General features: G+C 41.3%; 1 protein-coding gene across 1 annotated transcript in view; it reads right to left on the reverse strand.

Annotated features, from left to right (window-relative positions):
* The window catches only part of WDR44 (WD repeat domain 44), a 464,168-nt gene that overhangs the window by 217,798 nt on the left and 218,434 nt on the right, over positions 1–27,936 (reverse strand). Inside the window, exons 10-13 of the mRNA XM_069212536.1 lie at positions 16,126–16,277; positions 7,722–7,860; positions 4,703–4,767; positions 1,644–1,760 (exon numbers count right to left, since the gene is read on the reverse strand). Of these exons, the coding sequence (XP_069068637.1) occupies positions 1,644–1,760; positions 4,703–4,767; positions 7,722–7,860; positions 16,126–16,277 (473 nt within the window). The remainder of the gene's footprint in view (positions 1–1,643; positions 1,761–4,702; positions 4,768–7,721; positions 7,861–16,125; positions 16,278–27,936) is intronic.

The raw sequence follows: 27,936 nt of genomic DNA on the forward strand, positions 1-27,936 counted from the left end.
GGGCTGGGTGAGTGGTTTGGACTGGAGTAGGGTGGGTTGGTGTTAGGTGATCTGGGGTGGACTGTAGTGGGGTAGATTGGGATGTGCTGCACGGTTATGTGTAAAAGCATCATTTCATATATTGTACATAAGAAAGAAACAATGTCCCTTTACAATATTTAGAACATCATCACTTGAGAACAGCGCCCACAAGCAAAAACAAAAGAAAATATGAGTACAAAGTGATAAAAAAAAGGCTTGGCAAAATAAAAGTTAGTTAGCCATAGAAAATAAAACTTTGCAATTTTGTTTGTCCTGCTGGGCACGTTTTTGTTAGTCACAAACCTGTTTGCTGGGTACTAGAGTTTGCTAAAAAAAAAAAAAAAGAAAAAAAAAAAAATATATATATATATATATATATATGTCCCTCAATCATTTCAGGAGCAGCGGATGGGCACTGATTAAGTTGAATCAATCAGGTCTTGGTCCACACAGAGGAACGGAAATGGTGCCAGGACTGCAGTGATGAATTACAAGGCTGTAAAGACGAGTACCACGCAAGCCAACAAATAGTGAATAACGGGCAGGCTACAACCCCTATAGCATTAACAACGCAGTCTCATAAATGAGACACATGAGCAAGCGCATGCACTCTCAGGCTCAACCCTAAAAACAGGTTACACAGTGGGTAGCTGGGAATCCACACACACTAGCTCAATAATTAAGTGGTGGTACAGTGAGGTGAATGGTAGCTGCTCACATCTGCAGGTCACAAGCCCAAATCACAATAAAGACAACAGAGTCCTCTATCATGTTAACAGTGGTAAATTGAGGACTGTAAATTAAAGAAGAATCGCACTGGCTAGTCACAGCTCTTAGAAGCAGTAGAAGTGTGAACTGAAGCACTATATTGTAAAATAAAGGATTATATATTTATATATTGCACTCCCTTTTAAAATGGTGAATTACCTTTCATATAGTTCTTGCCTTAGAGTAATGGTTGGAGGATGCACCTTTTAGTGGATGGTAGTATGTTTTCTTTCCATTAAGTATGTGGGATGTTAAGGTATTTACAGGATTTATGGTTCCAGAGTGGCAACAAGGCACTTTCAGAGGACAGAGGCAAATTAAAGTAAAATATGGGTGTTTCTAGGATTTTGCAAATAAACAACAGGTAGGAGAAACCAATTTCAAAACGTACAAATATAAGCCGGAATGTAAAAAAGACATAGCCTTGATTTAAGCCTTGATGTGAATGCATGCAGTTAGAAAATCGGTAAAAAAACACACCAAAGACATCAAAACTGTCCAAATCCAAGTAATGAAATATTAACCCACAATATTTTAAAGGGAGACCTAGTATTTCTTTAGATCAATATGATAAAAGTACAGCTTTAATTTGAGTGGGACATGCACACGACTACGTGTCTGCTAATGCACAGCGAGTCAACAACAAAGCTATTGCTTAAAGCAAAAGGCAATCTGATGCCCACTAGATAGTCAAACTCCAGTCACAAATGGTCGGTAAACTCAACATTTTTTTTTATAACATTTTCTTATACCTCTGACGGGTTTATCTTGTCACTGTTCAACAGACGTATAGCGTAAGTAACATCTTCTAGAGGCAATTAGCACAGTTGTGATAGAAAATAAAGTTGTCTTACTTTAGACCATGATAAGTCGAGGAGGTCTGCAGTGTGTCCTTTATATTTGCAAAATGGAACCTGTCGAAAAGGTGCATTTTTATCATCAGTGTCCGAGTCATCTGTGCCGCTGTTCAGCTGCAAATAAAACATACAGCTAAAGTTATCGCACTCATAGTACTATGATGTTTTTACAAAATTAAATGCAATTGCCATCTTTAAGTGAAACTAGAATGTGCATTTAAAACCTGGTTAGTGTTCAGATGAGACCGCTCATGTATTCCTTCAACATGTAAAGTAGAATAAGGACTTCGCAAGTTTACAATCTCCAAGGAAACTTCTGATTTGGCAAAGGAAGAGGTGATACCAAAGCAGCAACTCCTCTTGAGGAGAGGTGCATACAGCACAGTATTCCTTAAGTGGCTGAGAGAACTGTAAGAATGCACCAACATACACATGCACTATCTAAATGTGACAAGTATCCACTGAGTAATGTTACCGCCCAGTTACCCCTTCACATGGCAGAGGTCGAGTCCTCTAAGACTGTAAAGAACCTACTAGGATGGCTGACTGATATGTGCTAGGCTGTTCAACAATGTCCTGGCTTGGGATGCAGGTTGAGAATTAGAACTGTTGGCACTTGCGGTCTATTTAGGGTAAGGATAAAAAAAAGTATTTATGAACACAACATTCATCTATGGAAGAGGATCACATGGCACTTCAGGGAGGACAAAGTGACTGCCCCACGTAGGGGAGGTGCACAATGCTCAGAAGTTCAAAAGAGAGTCTGGAAACTTTAGCAACCCAACACAGTGGACAAGATTGTTCTGGGAAGCACTCTGGTAGTGGCACATCTACAGGGACAGCTTCTCTTAATGGTCGTGCTGTGTGTTCCCCGAGGAAAATATCCCCCCCCTGAGCCAGAAGGTGCCCTTGAGAAGACAGAGGATTTGGCAAATTGAAAGTCTCTACTCATTTTCACCCCTGCCCCAGACTTGCTGCTGAAAATATGCATATTATAGTTACTCTAGTACTCTAGTAGCACTCACTCACCACATTCAACTACGACGACAGAAGCACTGGCATCTGTGAGGGGGCTCTATGGCTGGTACTATGTTTGGTGCTTGGTACAAGAGGGTTGGACAGCAATAATACAAGTTGGAAATGAGCAAGGACAATAGATAAATTATACATTTGTACATGACTTTACAGATGATGACTATCGGGATCAGTCTCGGGCCAAGCAAGATCTCAGAAGCTCTAAGAAATCTTGTGGTGCTTCAGCCATCCTATTGGGTCCACCCAACTATAAAGGGGGCCATCACAAAATGACATATTTTCTCACATGGTTATGTGAAGTGAAAGAAGACTTGGCATTGACACACAAACAGAAATAGTAACAAAAAAGGCCACAGGCTGCTGAAGGAAGGCCAACACAGAAAACCTTCTCAGGTGACGAGACAGACCTGTGCAGAGAACATGTTCAGCAATGCCTTGTTTTTTGGCAACAGGACATCTTGAGTATGCGAGAGAGTAAGTGCAACATATTGTTTAAGACTTGAAGTTATCACTTGTGCATGACTTCAACATCACAAGTGTGCGAGACTGTGGATACTTGTGAAATTGAGCGCTGATCCGATAAATTCAGGAAAACGTTATCACAATACATTTGCAAATACAGAAAGGCACCAACGAGCAATAGGAAGTTAGATGTAATTGCTGAAGATACCATCCTTGAACATTTGCCAGAAGATTGAAGTACAGTATATGTGCTGATTTTTATGATTGAAGATAGATGAATAGCTTCAATGGTCTGACACTAGATACTTGCTTTATTATTGTTCCGTTTTGAGATTTCTCTTGTATGTGTAAGCACGGTCAAAAAACAGGAGAGAAATTTAACTGTAAACCTTTGACTACCATTGAGGCAGTAGTTGCCCATTAAGATGCACATGTTGGTAGGTTGGTTCCAGCAACTGCTGAGTCTGCCACATGATAACACTTATTGATATGTACAGCAATCAGAGACATCTTAATAGTTTTCAAAAAGAGATTCAAACCTGATAGACTCATGTTACATGAGAGGTAATGTTCAGGTGTTGTCTTCACAGGAATACTACTTGTTGGATTGGTTAGAAATTAGTCCATGGTGGGCTTGAAGGGGAGATGGAGAAATTCTGCTGTCCTTTACCTTATCCAAGTTGTATGTGTTTTTTGGATTCCTAGATATGGTCACTCTACTGTCAGTCTGAGACCTGCTAAACAGGCCTCGGCCACTGCGTAAGTGGCATTCCTTGTATTCATTATTTCCACAGCAGAGTTCCAAAATCAGAGGTCCACAAAATATTCCATTGACAGACACAGTTGCACACTTGGAGCTCAGAATATGCATTATTCTACTAATTATGGCCCTACTCCTTGACCACAGGTTGAGCACACCCTCAGGACTTGCAATTTCAATGGTAAAAAGAAATCAATCTGATGTTGGATTTCACATTTAACAATTTGTATGGAGGAAGATACAAGCAAAAATGAATGATAGTTTGTGTACTTTTTATCAGTGCAGATACTTTTGAATTGTCAATTTAATGCCACACAACCTATCTTAGCAAGAGTGTTACCTCTTATGTTTTCATTTTGTTGGCATGCAAGTCTTGTCTGGAAGTACTTGAATAAATAATTAATACACTCCCAAGTCAATACGAACAAAATGACTACAATTTAGGAAATAATCACAAATCTATACGTCAAGAAGAGTAATAGAACTAGATATTCGATATGACGATAAATGAACACTCAATTCAAAACACAAAAAGGAGTGCATTAGAATTCCTCATATGGAAGGGTTAACAGATTCTCCTCAAATGCAACAACTTGTTTTATTTATGGCACTAAACTTATGAATTGTTTACAACACACACAAAAATCATTGCAAGCTAATTTACACAAATAAAATGATGCACTATGTAACTTATGAGGTAAATATTAGCCACATACAATTAGTCTTCAAATACTTTTTTACCCAATGCTCTAGCGTATTTCCATATACTGTATAGTGATGCTACAGCTGTTTAACATACCCCAGCATCAGTATCTGACTTGGAAGAATTCAGACTTTCCTGAGAAGGTGAAGGAGAAACGCGTCCTAAAACAGAAATTAAAAGAGGTATAAACTGTTAAAGCAAATATATCCCATTCTCTTTAAAAAAAAAAAAGAAAAGAAAATGAATGCTATATTTTGCTTTTAGCACCATTTATTCCCTACTTCTCTTTTGTAAATGTTTATTGTTTATATAGATTATGCTGCAAAATTGTTTTTGGTGTAGTAAAACAAAATATAAATATTATACGTCTACATTAAACCTTTGTCCAAACATAATGTATTCTGTACATCACATAATGTATTCAATGCATAATCACGCAACCTTCACAGTGCAGTAATACGAGACCTCTTCAACATTCCTAACTGTGGCTAGCTATACCCAAAGAGCATCCTGCTGGGTTGTGGCATCTGTAGTAGTGCTAGTTTTCCACACCAAAGTGATGAGGATGGCACAATGTTCCATTTCAAAATGTTCACCGGCAGATTAAGTCTACATCATGAAGCTACGGTCAGTTACCACATAACACTCAAAATTGTCTGGAACAACTTAGTTTGGTGAATCGCAAACTTGTTGGAGTTGTCACCAGACTTTCTGTAACTTACATAAGTTACTAAGATTACATTAGTGTTTTGTTGCGTGCTGCCAAAAGACAGCAGTGAAAGTAGTTTATTTTTAAATATCACAGTTGTGATTTAAATGTTGAAACTCATGCCCACCCTGCTGGCAAGGATTAGCATTCTTTTGTCTTGGATTACCTCACCTGGTAGCACAACCTCGCATCATGGTGATGTCAATGGCTGTGAAAAATTGGGCCACAATTTCTATCGGGGTGACCACAAAAATCACTAAATTAACCTGTGCTTACCCGCTGGTAGCTTAGCACAAAAGCAGTCAGGCTCAACTTGAGGCAATGTGTAAAGTATTTATGCAGCACACAAACAGCAATAAAGTGAAAAGACAACACAAGACAAAATTCACATCACTTTAGAAAAATAGAGTTAAATGTAAAAAATTGACACCAAAATGACAAGAATACAATCAGTAGAACCAGGGTTATGACTTTTAAGGTAAAAGCTAGTGCCTAAATTATTAATGAGCCAACCGCAGACACCTAGTGATAGAGCAAATGTCCTGGACTCATGGTGGAGGCAAGGCCCAAAACTAAACCATATCCAGGATTACACCAATAAAAGGGATTTCCTGCAAAAGAGTTGATGTGATGTTAGCATGTTAATCGTGAAACCAAATAATGTCAGGTTCACTTGCATCTGGAGGCTGTCTACAACTAACTATGGTGAGCCCGCTTTCAACAGCCTGTCGTTCAGGTAGGGGAAAACTGAGGTCTCCAATCTCTGACGGTTTGTACAGCAAACTGAAAATGATCTTGGCTCACCTTGAACAGCAGGTGCTGTCAATAGGACTACAGGACAGGTGCATGAAAGCTGCTAACAAACTAAAACAGCTTGGAGGTGGATGCCAGTGGGGTGAAGAACTGGTATGTATATGGTCTCTTTATGTAGGAAAAATGTCTCTCCAAAATTAATTAATGTGGGTACATATACTTTATATTCTAATTAACAAAACATATTCTGGAAACCAAACAATACATTTTGAATATAAAAAATATACATTTATTTTGATCATATCAAATATAATTTTTTTGCAATTTCTTGAAAACAGTAAAAAATTTGATAAATAATATAGTAGAAACAAAATTGTTAGAGGTCCAAAATGCAAGAATCTACTCTCATTCACACAACAATCAACCATAACACCATCCAATAGTACAGAAGACAGAGAACTAAAACCTAAATACAGACAAAATAATGGAATAGCTATAATCTATAATATTGTCTATCTATATTTATAATAATTTCACATCTCATGTATCTTGAAATGCCATAAGTGGTGCAGATTTGAGCAACAGACAGTCTGGGAGCCAAAACTCTGGATTCTGTTAAAAGCAAGCTGTTGAGGAGCTGTATTTTCTGAAATTTTAATTTTAAATTTTTTAACAAAATGTTTAGACTGCAGCTCCTAGAGAGCCCCTGAGTATGCCAACACCAACAGGTGTGAAATATTAGCTACACTAGTACGATTATGAGTTTCCTGAGGTCTTTTTCCTCAAAAAAGTAAAGTTGCTCAAACAAATAATCTCTTGTAATTACCAGGGGCGGCTGGTAGCCTTTGTATGTGGTGGGGCAAGTGAAGTGCTCCACCACATCCCCCCCCCCCCAAAAAAAACTCCTCCTCCCGCTAAAATCCCAAAGTAAACCACCCCTCCCTCCAAAAGTCCAAAATAAAATACCCTCTCCCCCAAAAGCCTAAATAAAAACATAACACTAACTACAAAGTAAAACACAACCAGTACACTTGCATGCATTACACACTTACGTGCATTACACATTTGAAATAAATGTTTTTTTTTGTTTTGTTTTTTTAAAGGCATTTACTCACAGGCTGCACGTCCTCCTCTGTGTTCTTCTGCTCTCCGATAGAGGAAGAGCTCATCTAACCAATCCAGACACTACTCTCATGGTGGATGGAGTGGGCTTGCTGGACGCAAAATAAGGCCCTGGAGGCCTGTGCCTGGTCTCCACCTAGTTGTCTTAAGACAGCTGAATGCAGAGCTTCAAAGTGTGCATGTCACAAAACAGTCGGCCAAAGTGACATGCACACTTTGGATGTCTAGTCAGCCCTGCTTCTGTCTTCTGCTGCCAATCGGCAGCATGTCTCAGCATGCGGGGTCAGCATGCTGCTGCAGTGTGTAACGAGCAGGTAACAAGTAAAACAGCAATAAATAAATCTATTAATTTCCATTTTATTTTCGCCTCTGTGGCCTCGCACCATTGGGGAACCACGCTACCCCACCCTCGCAAAGAAACCGCTGCAGGTAATTACCCCTTAAAATAAAGATGTCCTGGAATAATTAAAGTATATGGAAAACAAAATCATAAACGATGCACTATAGATCAGTAACGTGTTCTTGAGTTACCTTCAGTGTTATATTTCATTCGCATGTTGTTAAAATAGTCAAAAGCATTCTTTAGGACCCATATCCTTACGACGTTGTCTTGTCCTGCTGATGCAAGTAATCGACCGCAGTGAGAAAATTTCATAGTCCACACCGCACCCTATCAAAACAATAGAGAAATTAGGCACAATTAAATGGTTTGTTGCACAACAGCATTTTACAGGCACTGCTGACAGTGGACCAAGGTGCAAAACGCATTTACATATTAGCCAACTCAGGCAAAGTAAACTCTCAGTCCACCTTCAGGTATTCCATTTGAGCTGCTTTATAATGTGCCCCCACTCCAAAAACAACCTTAGCTTTTGGCAGCATATAACGAAACCTGCCAACCTTGTATTGCTCCCCTACCCCACCCTAGAACTTCTACTTAAAAACATATGTAATTGCACCCAACTATAAAATGAGCGGACTTAATATGCTAACACATGTAAATAATGGTATGCACAAATGTTGTTTCACTTGTATTTTAACCACTTCGCTGTCAGGCCTTTTCCCCCACAGGTGCAAAGCCTTTTGTTGGCTATTTGGGGTAGTTTGCGGTTAGGCCCTCATACCTTTTTGTCCACATATGCTATCCAGGGCTTGTAGGTTCATCAAGTACCCTAGGGACCCACAACCAATAAATGAGCTGCACCTTGCAAGGGTTTTCATTGTATACTGGGTATACAGCAATTCATTTGGTGAAATATAAAGAGTGAAAAATAGGTATCAAGGAAACCTTTCTATTTCCAAAATGGGCACAAGATAAGGTGTTGAGAAGCAGTGGTATTTTGCACATCCCTGAATTCCCCATACAAGCATGTGGATTACTGGGCATTTCTCAAATATACTTCTTTTTTTTTATTTTATTTTTTATTTTATTTTTTACACACTGTCTTACATTTGGAAGGAAAAATGTAGAGAAAGACAAGGGACAATAAATAAGGCTTGTTCTTCTATTCTGTGTTCCCCCAAATCTCCCGATAAAAATGGTACCTCACTTGTGAGGGTAGGCCCAGTGCCCACAACAGGAAATGCAACATGGATACATCACATTTTTACACTGAAATCTGACGTGTTTTTTGGAAAGTGCCTGGCTGTGGATTTTGGCCTCAAGCTCAGCCGACACTTAGGGAAACCTACCAAACCTGTGCATTTTTGAAAACGAGACACCTAGAGGAATCCAGGATGGGGTGACTTGTGGGGCTCTCACCAGGTTCTGTTACGCAGAATCCTCCGCAAACCTCAAACTTTGGCACAAAAAAAACTTTTTCCTCACATTTCAGTGATAGAATGTTCTGGAATCTGAGAGAAGCCACAAACTTCCTTCCACCCAGCATTTCCCCAAGTCTCCTGATAAAAATGGTACCTCACTTGTGTGGGTAGCCCTACTGCCCGCGACAGGAAATGCCCCAAAACACAACACGGACACATCAAAATTATCTATTACAAAACTACCTGTTTTTTGCAAGGGGGGCACCTGCATTTTTGGTCCTGGGCTCAACAGCCACCTAGTGAAACCTACCAAACCAAGACATTTCTGAAAACTAGACACCTCAGGGAGTCCAGGGAGGTGTGACTTGTGTGGATCCCCCAGTGTTTTCTTACCCAGAATCCTCCACAAACTTCAAATTTAGCACACACAAAAAAAAAAATCCTCACATTTCTGAGTGGGATCACTGCACCAACACCAAATGTTCCCCTCAGTCACCCGATAAAAATGATACCTCACTTGTGTAGGTGAACCAAGTGCCTGTGACAGGAAAGCGCCAAAAACATGTCAAAATTGAGAGGGAACCAAAGCGGGTCCAAAAGGACAGTTTGGAAAAAAAAAATTTTAGACTGATAAGTCGGGCAGAATTTTTATCAGTATAGATGCGACAATGCTGGGTGGTAGGTATTTTGTGGATTCCTTCAGATTCGGGAAGGTTCAATCACAAAAATGTAGGGAAAATGCATGATTTCAAGCAAAGTTAGAGGTTTACAGGGCATTGTGGGTAAGAAAATGGTGTGACTGCATGTAAAGTACACCACTCTGGACTCATCCAGATGTTTAGTTTTCAGATGTGTGTAGGTCTGGTAGATTTTTCTAGGTGGCAGCGTTCCAAAGTCCAAAAATTCCCTGGCATAAGTAGGATTTCTGCCCCCCCTCCCACGAGTGGATCGGGGGTAATTGCCCTATCTGCTCTGGTGGGCAGATCAACTGTGTCCCCATTTATTTAGGGTGGGGGTATAGCCATACCCCCACTCTCTTTAAAAAATAAAAAAAAAATCTTCCCTGGTGTCAAGTGGGCTCTCTGCCCCTCTGGTTGGGGGCAGAAGGGCCTAATATAATATACCACCCCTGGAGAGCGACCCTTCCCTGAGGGCCACTCCCCCCTTGATAAATTATCCCTGGTGTCTAGTGACTTCTACCCACCTTGGGGCAGAAAGGGCCTCATAAAAAATGCCCCCCCTTGGGGAAGACCTTGCTGCAGGAATGCTCAGAGAGACATGAAAGGGAAAGGAAAAGTCTTTACTTTCCTTTTCATGCCTCTCTGTACTCGCGTGCCCCTGTCCCGAGGAGAAACTAATCGGACGGCACTGGGGAACGGGATGAAACATGGGGAGGGGGTGGCAGGGGAAGCCGTATGCAAAAACTGGTGACAAGGGCAAAAGAGACATGCCTGCATGGAGGATTGGGTTCTGGTGGAAATTTCCTTGTCAGATTGTCTGAGGTGCTACTTCTAACAGCGATTATCTTTTGAAATAACTGGTGGTGTAACTTGAACCCATGCAAGGGCTGTCCAAGGATTAAATGTATATAAATTATGTAACCATTGCGTACACTGATGAAGAACTTCCACCATATACTTATATCTGTGTCAATTCAAATGCACTGCAAAAACAAATCTTTATTTTCCAAATGCATCTCTCCCATGGACGGAATAAAATTAGTTATTTGTAACATCAGCTTTGCAGTGTAAGCTGGTTTAAAGTCACATGGTGTGAACTAATCCATCATCTAGAGCGTGGATCAGATTCGCTGCTAGAGAGAGTCACGGAGTTGTATTGATTATAACGCACACAAACAGTGGTGCAACTCAAAATGATGGGCCTCCCCTGCACTATATGTTGAGGGGCCTGAGTTTCACAGTTATTTATTGACCTTGAACTAAATGGGGCCCCCATTTAAAGGTTGCAGGCATCCCTGCACCACAGCACCTGCGTTACACCCCTGTACAAAAGACCATAGCATATTTTGATACGGCTAAGTCCAGGAAATTGCTTGCTTACTCAAACAGGGCACAGACAAGATTCCTATCTCGACTACCCGTTTCTACCCAGACAACACTCTACATTCAATCAGCCATTCACTTCCCCTTCTGCTTCTACTACTGTGCTCTGTATGGTCCTCAGGGCCACCCAGTGCAGTGCCACATTACCAAAAGGAGTGCATGGGGAGACTGGCCATGGAGCAGGAGAACCGGTGCACCCTACACAACTTTGAAATGTATAAATCTCCCGGCCTTGATGGCCTTCCAATAGAGTTCTATAGCACATACACTGAACTACTGGTCTAGAGGTTGGCGGAGTCATACATCTATGTGCTTCATGAAGGCACGCTAATGCTTTCTATGTAGGAAGCCCTTCTGGTTTTCCTACCCAAGCCAGGTCGCAACCCCATGGATGTTTACTACTACAAGCCCTTTGCTATCCTTACTACTGATGACAAGATATTAGGTAAAATTCTAGTGGCCATATTCCAGTGTTGCATGCCCCCTTGGTCCATACTGACAAAAACAGTTTCATTCCTGGCAGGCCAATTTCCCTTAACATTTCTCGCCTTCACAGACTGCTAAAGCAGGTACAGTCAAAGTGGCCTTTTGCATCCTGCCTTGTGCTGGACTTGGAAAAGGCGTTTGACATGCTAGATTCAGACTATATATTGACAGTATCAAAGAGTGTGGGGCACACATGATCAGACTGCTGTGTACACAGCTCTTAGAGTCAAAATTCAACAGTTAATCTCTCATTCCTTTTTCATAAAAAGAGGCATTCTGGAGAGGTGCCCATTCCCGCCCTTGCTATTTAAACTTGGGATGGAGCTGCTGACCTTTTGGCTTCACCAACTAGGTTGTGGCTGGGGGAACTGCACTGGATGGTGAGAACCATATTGTGTCCCTATATGCCGACACTGTCCTGGTATATTTCAGTGAAATCTGGGAGTGTCAAAGGGGTGCACCTACTCGGTGCCTTTTAAGGCAGCTTTGGGCCTTGGGGTCAATTGGTTGAAATCTTCAAGCAACGCTGTTGACTGCGAGGCATATGCACTACATCATGCATTTTCAGATCAGCCTTTTCTTCATGAAAGTGGTCCGAGCTCTCCGTTCCCTGCACCACTACATGCCACTGCCATCCACTGACCCTAGCCACACCAGACAGTTGTTTCTTCTCCAGTGGCACAATACTATGAGAGTGCCAATAACTAAAATGGGCTGAGTAGCATAGTCCCAGTACAAAGTAGGAAAGGTCATGAAGAAGAAAGAATCCTGAGCTTGGCTTTTAGATGGGATTAGCTCCACTAAATATAAAACTTGTTATCCATGTGGTAAGCAAACAGTGATAAAGTTTTCAGGTTAATAACATCACAAAATAAAATGATGGACAGAGTGTTGAAACTTTTCAAACACTCACCCCCAGTGACAGATCTGGGTTTTATTCATCGTTATTTTGCTTGCCACATCACCCACGTTTGGACCCAGCCATATGCAAATCAGTGTTGACCCTGCTCCATATGGGAATAGCCCAGCCCAAAATGCCATGCCAGGTCCTACCTCGACAGGAAACAAGCATTCTGGGGCAGGCTTTGGGGTATCATCTCTCATCTGCCAAGCTAGCTTGAATCCAGTGGTGCAGGGAGCAAAGGATGCACGTCTGGGCAACCCCTAGCCCCTTAGGGCGCACAAAGCAACATCACAAAATAAAACGATGCACAGTGTTTAAACTTTTCAATTACTCACCCCAAGTCACAGATATGGTTTTAATCCATCATTATGTTTCAGAAGATTAATGCCATAAGACCTTATTAAACGTACCCAGTATATTTGTGTAATGACAATAAAAGTTAGATAGCTCTCAAAAAGAATACCATTGCTTGGACTTCATATACTGAGTGAGAAGTGTGTTGCTTTGACCTAGACTTTTACCCACTCAACACCATTCCCAACGAGTAAATACTCATGGTTTGACTTTCCTATCCCTTAAAAGTTGACACCTCAAAAAATGTATTCAACATTTCAGTGAGCTTGTGGTACTATATGGTGCCTGCATTTTCATTCACGGTGACAAACAATTGTTGCAAGGATTACCTAGTTGCTGGAGTTCAACAATCACTAGTATTAGAGAATTGGCTTGACAGAAGGGCTTTCTACAAACCACACGGATCTCTTGAAGAGGCAGAAAAGAAACAGCAGTATCAAGGAGTCCTCAGTTCCAAAATAGATATGTGAAGGCGCAGGCAGCAAAGAACAGACAAAGTGGGAAGAAACAGGTGCTTCAAGCACTAGTGAAACCTGAAGTGTACAGACAGCCACAAGTGGTATAGAAGGAGCCTCTGAGTGATTAGTCCGAAGATAAGTAAACCAGGTTACTACTGCAGAAATAAGATCAATAAAACAACACATCTTCAGAACCAATGGGGACAAAGCTGAACATCAGGGGGAATGTGGTCCAAGACGAATGTCATAGAACATCTCAAAGGATAAGTCCCATGTTAAAAAATAAAAGGATGACCAGGTGAGCTCCAAAAATATGGATCACCTACCGCCATGCAATAGTCCACAAAAACTAGGAGGAATTTGACTCGCATAGTAAATCCGTAGAGGGCGCAAGCCATTGCCTGCAGTCACAGTACAAGCAAGGCGCTCAAAACATGTTAAAAGGATCTGCTAAACACAAAGACAGGGCCGTCTGTACGGGGAAAACTAATTGTCCAAACAGCCAGGTAGCACCCTTGTATGCTGTCATACTGTACCCAGAGTAAAAATCAGGACCTAATGTATGAGCTAGTACAGGAATGGTACATACATCTCTGTGCTTGAGAAAGACTGCTAAAATATTAAGTGAAAGAGAGGTATAAACTCAAAGTCATGTTAAGGTCGTAGGAGATTCTAGAAATTAAAGGGTCCACAATCACATGACAGACATCTGAAATGAAGTGCTTGGAAAGTGTATATTAGGAAACACAAGCACAAGACCTACAAGTGTTATTGGAAAAGGCTTAAGGATCGACACAACCCATAGAAGCTGAAGGCCCTGGAGGGGCAAGTAGGGGTGGCAGGAGGAATTTGGTGAAGTTCAAGAAAGCATACCAGTGCCAAGGGCATGAGCCTTGGAGGGGAAAAAAAACACCCAGAAAATGCGTAATGATGCAGCTCATGTCACAGGCCTTAAGGGCATTTATGAAAAGACATAAAAACGTCACATGGCCTGAATAACCCCACCCCTTCCAAACACATCCTGTGAAGCGAGACACCCATGCAGTTGACTTTTTCAGAATGCTAGATAAAGAACACTTGGATACAGAACCTATGAAGGTCACAAGGAACAGAGCCCAGACCCAGAGAAGATACTACCAAAGTATTTTCAGGTGAAATCTGAAAGAAGGCATTTGAGACCCAGACAGCCGAACAGCAAGCAGAATGGTCTGGGGACGGGGTCTCCAACCTGTTTGCTGATAAGAGCGACTTATGTTCAGTGAAACTCATTGAGAGCTATTATTATCAGTGTTGCAATAGTGACCACATCATACATGCTTACATAGTGGCTCTAATATGCAAGATTACCTCAGGGTGCATCAGGGTGGTTGCAAGCTGTAAAAATGGCTTAGCCAATATGGAATGCTTCTACATGGGTAATAAATAACAGCCATAGCAGCAATGCCTCTGGTACCAAGATATTGTAAAAGGTCTCCCCAGTGCCTAAATTATTTAATCCTCAAATATCAAACTAAATATATTTTGGGAATTTGGCAATTATTCTTCAAATATCAGCTCATGAGTTCCTAAAATAAACACTTTTGTTGCTCAAATATACACTTTCAAGTTTGTTATACATAGGTTAATTCAACCAATTAAAAACTATTGACTTATTTGGCATGGATGGACAGAGAAGAGGTATTTACAGGTAGCTGAAGAGCTACTAGTAGCTCACAAGCTACTTGTTGGAAAAGCCTGGCCTGGGGTACAGAACTGAGTGGAGGACCTGAGGAGCACCAGTGGAGAAGCCACAGTCAGACCATCAGTACATCAGTATTAAACTAGTGAAGGACAAAATGTCCTGCATTTGTTCCTAAGTGCACAAAGTGTTGCAACTTTTGTGGAATGCAAACACTAGTTTTCATAGTTGGGTTATGCATTGTAAGGCTTCTTTTCAGATCGTTGTATGTTAGCCCAAATATCTCTGGGCCGTGTCCCCCCCCACCCCCGGTCTATCGACTGAATGAATATGAAAACAAAGGACTAGAAATACTTGTACAAAGATGTGATTTAACGAACAGACACTCTCTCTGCGCTTCGTTACTGTTGTCTGAAAGGCTTACATTGTTGCACTAAAAATGCTTCCTGTTTACTTATTTGGAGTCTATGTGATATGGATGAGTCTCTGAAGGATTTCTTATGTTTAAATCTTCACGCCAGAAACAACTTCATCAGCATTATGTTTACAACCATCCTACAAGAGGAAACTGCTTTCTAGGTACATCAACTGCTAGAAACATACATGGTGCAGTACAGATATGTTAATAATGATGACCATGCAGATTATTATCAATGTTACATTAGCCAGTGTGATGTAGAAAATGCTACACTCACAGAATAACACGTAATTTACTTAGTTTTCTAAGGATTATCGTCAATACAGTTCATGAAGAAGAGAGGTTCCATAGTGTCAAGCAAAAGGAACAGCAAATGAGAGTTGTAAAGAAGGTTTTTGCCTCATGCTGTCTGCGTCACATGGTGTGGATCGCAGAGTGAAAGAAATTTATCATGATAGCTTTTGTAAAGTCTAGCAGCACCGCGCAGAAAGAACAGAAGTTAAACAAAAAAGCCACAGCCCTCAATTATACAGCTGAGGTGCATTCAGCCAACTAGGCAATACAACTACATGCATGCTTATCTGTCACTAATCACTGGAAACAAATGAGAACCATTAGCCAGGACTGAGCCTATCAGGGATTGTGATTACTGTATTTTTGTAAAAGATAATACGCACTACATGACAACAAGCTACAGTTAACTGTAATCTTCTGCTAATCTTTGCATTTCATACAACTGTTAAAATAGGTAATTTCCAAACATGGACTTCAATCACTAGAGAGATTTGAGAACAGAAAGAATTAACTTGCCATATGTTCTCCACTGAGATCCTGCACCACTTTAATTTGTTCAAAGTCGAACGGTCCCTTGAAGCCATGAGCAGCTTTGAATTTGACTGGCCTTGTGTATGGCATCCCTTCATCATCACTCGAAGATGGGTCATCTTGGTCAGTGTGAAAAACTAAGAGTCAATAAAGAAAATGTCACTTTACATGCAAGAGAAGGACATAACTGAAAATTCTAACCGTATTTAGCCTAACGAATGCAGACTATCCCTTGCACAGTTTATACAAAGCACTCACATATGATGGTAGGTGAAGAGATGCTTCAATGATGTATCAGGGATTCAACTGGGAGTCATTGAATCAAACAACAAGGAGGGCATTTCATCATGACTACCTTCCTCAGCAGCTTGCTCAACACTAAATATACTTTCTTGGAAGATGGAAGCAGACAATTTCAAACTAAGCCTAAATGAACGAAACCACCGTCACTGTATCACTCTTCCCCACTTGTCCTCCCATGAACATCAACTTGGCAACTAAGTGGAAAAGCTCTCACCCATGAGGTACAGTAAGCAGATGTGAGTCATTGCCTAAGGAAATCTTGCACCCACTTTAATTTTTCACATTTTTGTTGTGTCAGTGCCTCCAAGCTTCTCGTCTCTACTTAAGGGTTTTTTCGACTTATTTAACATGATACTTCACAGTTTCAAGGGGGAAGGAACATGTTGTTGCTGTGACAAATGTGTGTATATTACAAATATTTAACTGAAGTTTCCACTCTCTGAATTATTGGTTGCTGACTATTTGGCAACAATCATGGGTGTGAGGCTGCTCAGATAAGTCTCTACTAATTTTTCTCTCCTAGATTTGGAAACATTTAACCATTCTTGTTTACAAAGCAGTTGAAGCTCCTAGAGGAGCACTGGTGAGCATCCTTCACTTCACATGTTCCATTAGATTTAGGTTGAGGCTCTCACTGGACTACTCAAGAATAACCTGCTTAGGTCTGATTTGTGACTGTGCAGTATTCAAACAAACCTACTGCTAACAATATACACTGAGTGGGACTTGGGTTCACCACATTCAATCAATAGTTTTACTAGACCAGCCTCTTACAGCCCTGGGCCTGGGACTCTGTCAATCTAGTCTTGGTTCAGTCAAGCAGAGTATTCATCTCTCTCTTAGCTGTTTGGGTGTATGAATATGTAATTGAATTACAGCCTGTACTGTGATTTCCTCTGTCGGTTCCTGCTACTTCTGCCCCTTTGTTTCTCGCTCCAACATACTAAGGCTATGATCACATTAAACATAGACCTATTAGCTTTGGCAATGTTTGCCATTCCTTAGCTATAACAGGGAAGCACTGTCTATGTGTTTCAGATCGATATCATAAACAAATAAACAAAGATTAATTAATTTCCAGTTTCAGCTTTCTTGTAGAGGGCAGTATTTTTTCGTCAAAGACTTTTCTGTACTTTGGTTCATTGATACTTCCTTCTATGTACATCGCAGCCTGAGTCCATGCCTATAAGCAATAAAACCATAATATGCTGCTGTTAGCACCATGCTCCACAAAAGGGGTGGTGCCCTTTAGGTGGTGTGCTATTCAACGTTTTTATATATGCCAAAATGTTCCATACCGTACTACCACATTACATTTTGGCAGAAGGATATTCTCCAGACTTTTTTTTCCCATTGTTCAAATGAGAATCAAGGTGGACTTTGCTTAACAGTTTCATTCTTGCCACTCTTACTATTCAGGCCAGATTTGTGGAGCACCATGTGAATCACTATAATTCAAGAAGTGAAGGTCAAATTATTGCTATGCAACTTTGAAATTGATGGGTTAAACCTTAGCTAATTTAGGGTTGTTGTGATAACAGGGGCACGACACGTAATCCATCAAGATATTTCAATGTATACTTTTCATGTTTTTATTAAATGTTCTATAGTATATTTGCCAACTGAAACTTGAGGGCGGGGTGTAGGCAACAATCTTTTTAAACACAATTTCGTTTCAGAATAAGCACCAAAAAAAGTTGAACATTTGAAATGGCTGAAGACTTTCTATAAGCAAGTTACATGGGATCAGGAAGTGAAGAAATTGGAAACAATTCAGGATCGCACACATTAAGGGATGGAAGCAATTTAATAAGGGCATGGTCATGAGGGGCAGAGTAAATGACAGTTTAGGGTCTACCATATATCTTCATCTATGGGATCTTCCCTCAAAGAAACTGACGAGGAAAACATGTTTAAAAGATTTTCAAGCATGCTTAATTGATCATCAACAGACAGTTTATGTTATCAAGTCATATGCTGCAGATGTACATAGGCACCCAACAGGTCTCTATGAGTAATACTAGCCAACTAAATCAGGTGATTAAAGCACTTTGCTGGGGGTGGGGGAATGAGTGTCTATAATCCACCGATTAGAGGTTTGAATCTTTATAAGTTAGCTAAAATTGCAAACTATTCATACTGTAAGTAGTTGTTCATTAACTGCAGATGTTTCCTAGTTAGATAAATCATTTGTTTAACAAGTTTGTGGCATAAATAGATGGGCAAGTTGTCAAAGGTATATCCCGGGTAAACACATGTCAGATGCACCTACAGCAAAGAGTTGTCTGCAACCTCCACGGCATATAAACCCTTGCGGATTTTAAATTAACCTATCATTCTTATCAGGGAATACTCAATCACACGTTCATTGTATACTCTTTGCTACTTCTCTCACACCTTCACTAACCGCTCGTCACCAATATATTTTGAATACAAATTCTGGGTTTTTAAACAGTACCTGTGCCTCAGTAATAAAGTTAATTTTGAAAAGCTGGCCTTTTGAAATGATTTGTGAATGTTAGAATAATGGACCAAATGGGCAATTTTAAGCACACCTTCAATATTTCCGAACAAAATGAAAATAGTTAAGATGATGAATATCTCGAATCACACGTCTTTTGTGTACTCAAGAGGTGGTTCAGTAAACAGTAAAAGCTAAATAAATTGTCTGACTTCACCAGGTCAATCTTGCTAGCCAACAATATACTTACTTTAAAAATGCGCGCTCCACTGCTTCATTAAGCGTCTAAACCTCAATATGTAATTGTCCAAGTCACTATAAATAACCACAATATCAAATATGCCCATTATCTTGCTGGAAAATACTGTCCATGAGTGAGAGGGACTATCTTGTACTTCATGATTGAGCTTCCAGGGTTCAGTAATTAAGTGTGGTAAGAAAATTATTATTATTCATTGACCTGAAATTAGTGTCAAAGACGCCGCAACTGAAAAAGTGCCTTAAGTGCAAAAAAACAAACAAACCCCCCCCCTCCCCAAAACACAAAAAAACGCCCCCAATCGCTCTGAACTTGTAATCATTTTCTAGCCACAAAATGAAGGACCACTGAGCATCTACCACACCACTTATTCTGAAGGATGCTCATTTAGTCTCCCACAACTCGTCCCATTTACTTTCAGAAATAGCAACTCTCAACCTAATTCTATTCAACCTAACAATTCCATTCTGAAAAAGAAAATAGTGCTGTACTCATGCTTCTCGCATATAAACAAACACCCAACAATTGACATTACCCTCGGGTGCAAGCTGTGAGAACTGACACGAATCCCAACTCTTCAACTCCCATCCTTACCTAAACTGTCTCCATTAACAACACGCCTCTCATGGCCGTGTATAAATCAGTCAACCTAATGCCAGAAAACAGACCCCTCATGACAAAACAGACAGCAAGAGAGGATGTGGGCTAGTAGGCATTTTCAATCCATATCACAAATTACTCCCAGAACCATCGCCATTCGCATAGATGATACCCCGATGATTCACATATATTTTGAGTGTCAGCGAATCCCACCATTATATCGACTTGCTAACATATCTGCCCGTTTATCCTCCCTAAAAGCAACCAGTAACAGAAAAATAGGATTACCTCACGATTTAGCTACAGAAACTCACTTTACTTTCAACTGTCAAAGCACCAAAGTAGACCTTTCCAAGCAGCCTCGAACATCACAGCAAGGCCGGTAATTAACAAAAAGCTGCTCTGAGATTGAATCAATCCAAATCTGCACACTCTATCCTGGCTACCACTCAATACCTGGGTCACCTGAAAGATCTTTTTACCAGTCGCAAATGTATCTGCAATAGAACCTTAAATAACTTTGTGAAGATGATATCTTTTTGCACCTACCTGCACATCCAACAAAATGTGCTCCATGTTGAAAGGGAGAGGGTCGCTTATTGCAGTCCAAGGGCACCAGCTTTTGAAGAAGTTCTTCATGACCACACACAAATGAGGCCATCTCCCTGCCTTCAGGAAAATGGCAGAGCACTATTTTCAAACCCACCCATTAATTATTTGACTGAACGGTGTATGGACTGATTATTTCATTTGTTTGTTTATTCATCCGTTCATTACCACAGTATCTATTCCTTGAGTGACCTAGAAACCTCAAAACTCCAAAAGCAGACTTCGGCATACCACACATCGTAGGGATAAAATAAAGAGATGGAGGAGAGTACAGTCAATACTTTGTTTATGTATTAATTACGTACCAATTAAATACTGTTCTAAGTGGCTAGAAATACACAAATAGGATTTCAGACGCTATTATACCTTTTATATATGTAGTTATAACTTGTGACTCATTAGAAGCTACAGCAGTTTTTTTGACCACATGCATGAAAGAAGTGGCCTTGCTCTTGTAAGGTAAAAGTGAAACGGTGACTCAAACTGAATAATTTTCATATCACTAACATTTACTCTGTTTGCGGTCTGATCTCATCAAAGCCTCCCTATTGTCCCCAAGGTGCAAGAAGTGATATATATATCATAACATCTCTGTCAGTTTGGAAATAAGAATGGGTTATATCAGCAACTCACAAGAATGAGTTTCTTTTTTTTATAATCAAACCCCCATCCACCGAATAATTCCTCATTGATAGTGCAAACCCTTTTAAGTATTAGGGCAATGTATTGGGCAACCAGGACTTCCTGAGCCTTTGTCTTAGAATAGCCCTGAGGGACCCCGCTGGTGTTCCAGTAATTTGGGAAGTTTGTCTAGGTTAATATAATTAGGACAGTGATGGACAAAAAGGAAAGAGTGACCCAGCACTTCAGCTAATTAAAACAAACAAGATATAGCATCCCAGAACTGTAAAGGCAAATTATTACAGGAAAGAAGAAAGAAAACACGTATATAAACTCAAAGGACAAGTTAGTTACCTCTAATGTATCGAATTACAAATTCTTCACCTTTTGTTTATTCCCCAGGCAACAGACTTGATCAGGACACCTTTAGCAGTACTCCCGCGTGTCAGTGGGTGGTGTTGTGAACCTCCGTGCCAGTTCGTTCTGCTCTGGAAGTTATGAGCAAAGCCACATATAAGCCCCTCCCATGTGTGATGATGTATTTTGCTTTCTTAGGCCGTTCGTGTCAGCAGAAGCCAAATCTATTGGCAGATGGGCATGACCAGTGAAAGATCCGGACTTTCTAGATGGAACAAAGGAGCTCAGTTTACAGAACCAGGAGTTACAAGGGTCGGTGCGGAATCTGTGGTAAGCCAGATTATCCACCGGAAAGAGCATTAATAAATGTAATTAACTAGTTCTTCTGATGGATAGTTCTAACTGCACATTTCTCACCTTCTGAATGGATACCATGGCAGTACCTCCCCAGGTGATGGGTCAGTGAATTGTCTTTGAACAGTAAGTCCTGCAGGACCGAGTGGTCAAAATGCCTCTCTCAACAGACCTGGCTGCCAAGGCAGTAGTGCTTTGTGAACATATTTACCAATGCCATTGTAGCCACCTGACAAATGTCCAGGGCAGGTACACTGCATGCTAGCAAAGTGTAGCAAAGTGTAGCAGACTTAGCTCTAAGGGAATCTGGTGCAATTAGTCTATACATCCACTGGAACCTGCTTCTTTGGCAATGAATAGCAGATCTTTATGAAGAGAGCAATCAAATCAGATGATCCATTACTACACTACCTTGCCCTTCTTTGCCCTGGAGAAACCCACAAACAGCTGATCATCCACCCAGTTTTCTTTGGTGAACTCAGTATAGAATGTTAGTGTCCTGTTAGGGTCCAGATGATTATGCGGAAAGTGTAAAAAGGTCATAGCCTTTTGGAGGAAGGTCAAAAGAGGTCAACTGACGCTGCTCAATCTCCGTGGAGATGCAAATTGTGCAGGTGCAGGTAGAAGACTCTGCACTGCTGCTATGAGAGAAGCCCCTCTCGAAGCTTCAGCTTGTTTAAAGGGCAGGCATTCATGCCTGGAACTTTCAGGACTCTGAGACGGGTCGCTCTTGATCTTCTTCAGAATTAGGGGGAGAAGCAGTAGTGGTGCAAAGGCATACAGGAGTCCCGAGCTCCACTCTAGACAGAAGGCGTCTCAGAGAGTCCTTGGAAACTCCAATGCGCTTAAGTGCTGACATTGCGATATCCTGGCAGTGGAGAAAAGATCAACACAGAGTTTTCCCTATTGAAAGAAGATGCCCTATGCTTCCTTCAGGCACAACTGCCATTCATTACCATTAGAGAAACACTTTGGTGGTCCAGCCACTTCCAGATGTGTAGAGCCTTCTGGCACAAGGCCCAAGACAGTACCTCTAGATGCTTGTTGCAGCACTACATGGCAGTGGTGTTGTCGATGAGCACCTGCATGAACCTTCAACTGTTGGTGGGCAGCAAGGCGTTCAAAGGTAACTATTTACACCCTCAACTCCAACAACTAATGTGGAGTCCAGTTTCTACCAGAAACCACAGGCCTCTGATTTACATCTCTCCCAGATAGCCTTTATAACCCAAGTAGTAATGCATATGTGACCACTATCAGCTCTGGAAGGGGTTAGGAGCGGGATCTGCCAATTACCCAAACACAGTCCAGCAGTTGCCACTGTAGGTCTTTTACGGTTCCCTTCAAAATCTAGATAAAATATGACAGATTCCCCTGATGCTATGCCCAGTGTGGTCGGAGGTCCCACTACATGGCTGCATATTCCAACTGGTATGATTGGCCAGTGGGATGCTGGAGGCCAACAATCCCAGCAGCCTCAGTTTCACCTATACAAAGATTCAAGACACAGCCTGAAACATTGGCATGTTGATAGTGAACAATGTCAAGAGGTTCACTGTCATCTGAAGGTGGTTTAGGAAGGTCTGGTGCGAGCCTGCTTTCAGTAGCCAGTCATCGATATAGAGGTAAACCCGTACCCCCAACTTTCAAAGGTGTGCTGCAAACACCGTCATCACTTTTGTGAATACTTGATGAGCGTTGGTGAGGCCAAATCAGAGCACTGAGCACTGAAAAGGCTTAAAATCCACTGTGAACAACAAGTAGCGCCTGTGGGCCTGCAGAGCAGTGATATGGAAATAAGCATCCTGCGGGCCCCATGCCACCATCCAGTTTCCACGGTCTATGGCAGACAAGATCTAGGCTAATGTCAGCACACTGAATTTGTTATACTGCAGGAAGTTATTGAGTGGACAAAGATCTCAATCTTCCTTGGGCACAAGGAAGTAGCAGGAGTAACACCCAGTTCCTACTTTCACTGCTGGAATCATCTTTATGGCCTGTTTGTCCAAAAAGGCCTGCACTTCCTGCTGCAAAATGGACAGATGGTCCCCCATCTGTCCGTGGGACAGATGTGGGATGAGCAGAGTCAAGCAAAATAATATAAAGTAGCTCTGATGACCTAATTGGAGGACGCACTTGTCTGAAGTGATGGCCTGCCAACCTTGAAGGAAATTTCAGATCATGTCTCTGAAAGGGTGGCTGTGTGCAATCAAGTACACAGTAAAGCGGTTAAAGCAGTAGTTTTGAGCCTGCTGATGTAAAAGGGGGGAGGGGGGAACTGAGCTGCATATGCCCCTGCTGTCCTGGGAAATTAAGAACCATAGCCTTAGCCATGAAAAAGGCTGAAAAGCCTGCTGATGTGGTGGAAGGGCCTGCCATTGGTGAAACTGAAAACCACAGCCATGGAGTGTGTTAAACTGCTAGGAGAATTATCAGGTGGGTGCACAAAGACCCAAGAAAGATGCTATGGCTTTACTCTCCTTAAACCTTTCCAGGGACGAATCCGCTTTTTCACCAAAGAGGCAACAACTGTCGAACAGCATGCCCATTGAGGATGCCTGAACATCCCTAGAGAAGCTGATAGATCTCATTTAAGCACAAAAACAAAGTGCCCCGCTGGTTCCCACAGCTCGACATACGCAGTCAGAAGAGTCCAAACCAGAAAGTATGACAAATTTTGCTGCATTGCAACCATCTGGAATAATTTCAGTATGGGACGCCTTAAGGTCATCCGACACAGCTGATAAAACTTGCACCACCGTGCTTTAAGGGCATGGAAGTAGCAGTTTAGGAGGTAGATGTCATTCAATGATCTCGGTGAAAGACTCCCAAGAGAAGAAAATCTGCTTGTCAAGCTTCTCCATCCATTTTGTCTTATAATCAGGTGAGGTGGTAGGAAAGGCATTTAGATTAACTTTATTTGTGGACACTTTTACCACCAAACTCTCTGGTGTCGAAAGGTGTGTAAAGAATGCTGTGCCACCTGGTGCAAGACAAAGTGACCTGCCTATTAACAGGTGGACCCAAACATAATTCCATCCAAGTGGCCAGAAGGGGATCTAGAAGGACCTCAATAAATGGCAGCCCATGCTCTGTCGGGGTCTCACCTAGCTGAAGTACTTTAGTTAAAACAATTTTCACCTCCATAGTGAGCTGGTCTAAAATTTGTGGCACCAGTTACATAAGAATTTTCAGAGGTGCTTTTCTCCATGGCAGGACTAGGGGCAGACACAAGGTCAGTATCTTGAGAAGTATCTAGATCACTGGCATCTTGGAGTTCTTTATACCGGTTTTTCTCATCATGTTGTGTAATACAATCATTCCTTTCATCAGAATTATCATTGTCAGACTCAATGCCGAAATGATTGCGCAGCAATTGCAAGTGTCAAAACTGGAAGGATTGGAGCCAGGTGCAACCTCAGTCTAGGTTGGGACTGATTCTGCGTGGAGCTGGACAGCACAATGGGCAGCAAATCTGCCTCTGACATCCGTGAAAAGATACACAGGGTGGCAAAATAGCCGGGGCTGAACCTGATGTGGGGTCAAGGAGCACAGAGGACGCAAGGGTGGACTTTCTAGCGGAAGTCTGACTGGAAGCCCCTGCAGATTTTTGAGGGCCAAAGGCGTGGCAAAGCAAACTGATAACAGGGCAAAAATGTGCTGCATGGCGTCCCTGAAGGCCTCTACTTACTGCAACGTCACAAACAGACCCATAAATATGGAGTATGCCAGTACTAGACTTCAAACCGGCTCCAATAAAGATTGGGGTAAAGATTGAGAGGCATGCTGATGCCCTCTCTGGAGTCTTAGCAGTAAATTGCAGATTCTTGCTTCAACTTCTTATGTTTTTTTCTTGGACTTACCTGAAGACTTCAACAGTGATGACGATCTGCCATGGACAGATGCCTTCCTTTCGACTTCCACTGGTCGCAGGGTAGAATCTTCTTATGTTTGTTAATGGAAAGTTTAGTTTTGTGGGCCTGTATGGTCTTTTGATTCATCACGGTCAATCACGTTTTAGCTCCAAGCACCAAAGGCACACTTTGTGAGGGTTCATCATAGACCGTCTCCACACAAGGTACATCTGAACCCTGATTTCTTAGGGGGGGTGACATTTCCCATGCACACTGGATAATTCTTTGATGAAAAATAGGTCTGGATCTGCATCTGAAGGCCCAGAAAGAAAGAAAATGACATAAGAGAGTATGGGTGGTACTTGCATACGACGCTGCTCATCAGTTCCAGAGTGGAAAGACACTGGTGCAGAGCAACAAGACGCCATCTGCCAGTGTGCAAGGGTACTGTTTTAAAGTTTCTGAATCCATTCTGATGCCTGAGGAATACTCACAAGGTAAGGAATTTGTGGTCAGAAGTATCCATCAGAAAATGTAAAGTACTTACATAAATTCATTACAGTTGGAGGATCACTATTTGGTTCGTTCCAGTGCCACAAATCTGGACCATTAAACATCCCTTCAATGGCTGCCGACATGCCCAGATTAGAGGAGGTGCTATTACATCATAGAGATGTCACTTTCACCAGCAAAGTCCAAGTATTTGTACCAATCCTACTTATCAGTCGTGGTATTTTGTGCAGGAGTACAATGTCTGTTTGTAACCTGAGAAAGTGGAGACTTTGTGAAGTTTAGCAGTGTGAAAGGTGCCTTTCACAAGCAATAGTATAAGTGAAGCTAAAGAAATGCAGACTAACATAAGGAAAGGCCAACATAAAGCAAACGTTCTGCACAGAAGGAACTCAGTCTTGCAATGAAAGGGGAGGACCCTAGCAGGTGCTTCTTGCATGTGAAATATTATGCTTGTAACACTGCCAGTCTGGAGTATAAAAAATTAATTGGGCATTCCCCACAAGGGACTTGTGTATAATGTATATTGGGGAATCATCTCACAGGCAAACAACCTCAATGAAACCTTGACGATGGGTTTCTGCATCTTTATATACGGTGCAAAGGTGACTCAGTACTATTATTTTAATGTACCAATGAGAGTCCCCACTGCCCTCTTTCAATACTTAAGTTTATTTTATAACTGTTTTCATTTTAATTTTCATACATTTTGCCAAGGTCAAAAGGAACTGCTCCTCAGCCATCTGACTCGCCAAAAAAAACGTCAAACTGTAATACACAGGCTTTCTTTTTAAAAAAACAAAATCCTTTATTTTCACTAATTAATTTGAAAGTCAACTGCTTAAAACATATTAAAAGAGAAATTATAGGATGACAGGAAGTGGTATGGAAAATATTACATACCCAGTATACATCTGTTTGTGGCATGTAGTGCTGTAGATTCACATGCTTTGCATAAGTCTGCCATCTAGTGTTGAGCTCGGAGTGTTACAAGTTGTTTTTCTTCAAAGAAGGTTTTTGAGTCACAGGATAGAGTGACTCCTCCTCTCGGTAATAGTGCACATGGGCATCGAGTCCTTTGTTAGATTGGTTTCCCGCCGTAGAGTAAAGTAAAGGGTGTATAAATGTATATACAGATATATAGTAAAGAAATGAGATGTCCATGCAATGTATATGCATGTTTACAATATAGTGTACTACAACGGCTACAGGCTCTCGGGGAGGAGGGAGGGTGTACGTGAATCTACAGCAACACATGCCACAAACAGATGTCTACTGGGTAAAGTAACATTTTCCGCTCAATGGCATGACTAGCTGTAAATACACATGCTTTGCATAGACTGTAAAGCATTCCTCTCATAAAATACGTGGTGGTTAGCCTGCAGGAGTTGGAGTAGTATGAAATAGTGTTCTCAGCACTGCCTGTCCAACGTTTGCTTGTTGGTGAGATAACACATCCACACACTAGTGTTTAGTTAATGTGTGTGGTGTAGACCATGTGGCAGCTTTACATATGCCTGCCATTGGTATATTCCCCAAGAATGCCATTGAAGCTCCTTTTTTCCTAGTGTAATGTGCTTTAGGAGTTACTGTGAACTGTCTTTTAGCTTTAAGATAGCAAGTTTGAATACATTTAACTATCCATCTGGTAATCCATTTTTTTAAAAATAGGATTACCTTTGTGAGGTTCTGAAAATGCCACAAAGAATTGTTTTAATTTTCTGTAATCTTTTGTTCTATCTATATAGAACATGAGATCTCTTTTAACATCAAGGGTGTGAAGAGCTCTTTCAGCAACTGAATATGGCTGTGGAAAGAAGACTGGCAATTCCACCGAGTGATTAATATGAAAAGGTGAAACTACCTTT

The sequence above is a fragment of the Pleurodeles waltl genome, chromosome 2_1 (assembly GCF_031143425.1).
Source record: "Pleurodeles waltl isolate 20211129_DDA chromosome 2_1, aPleWal1.hap1.20221129, whole genome shotgun sequence".
Taxonomy (NCBI): domain Eukaryota; kingdom Metazoa; phylum Chordata; class Amphibia; order Caudata; family Salamandridae; genus Pleurodeles; species Pleurodeles waltl.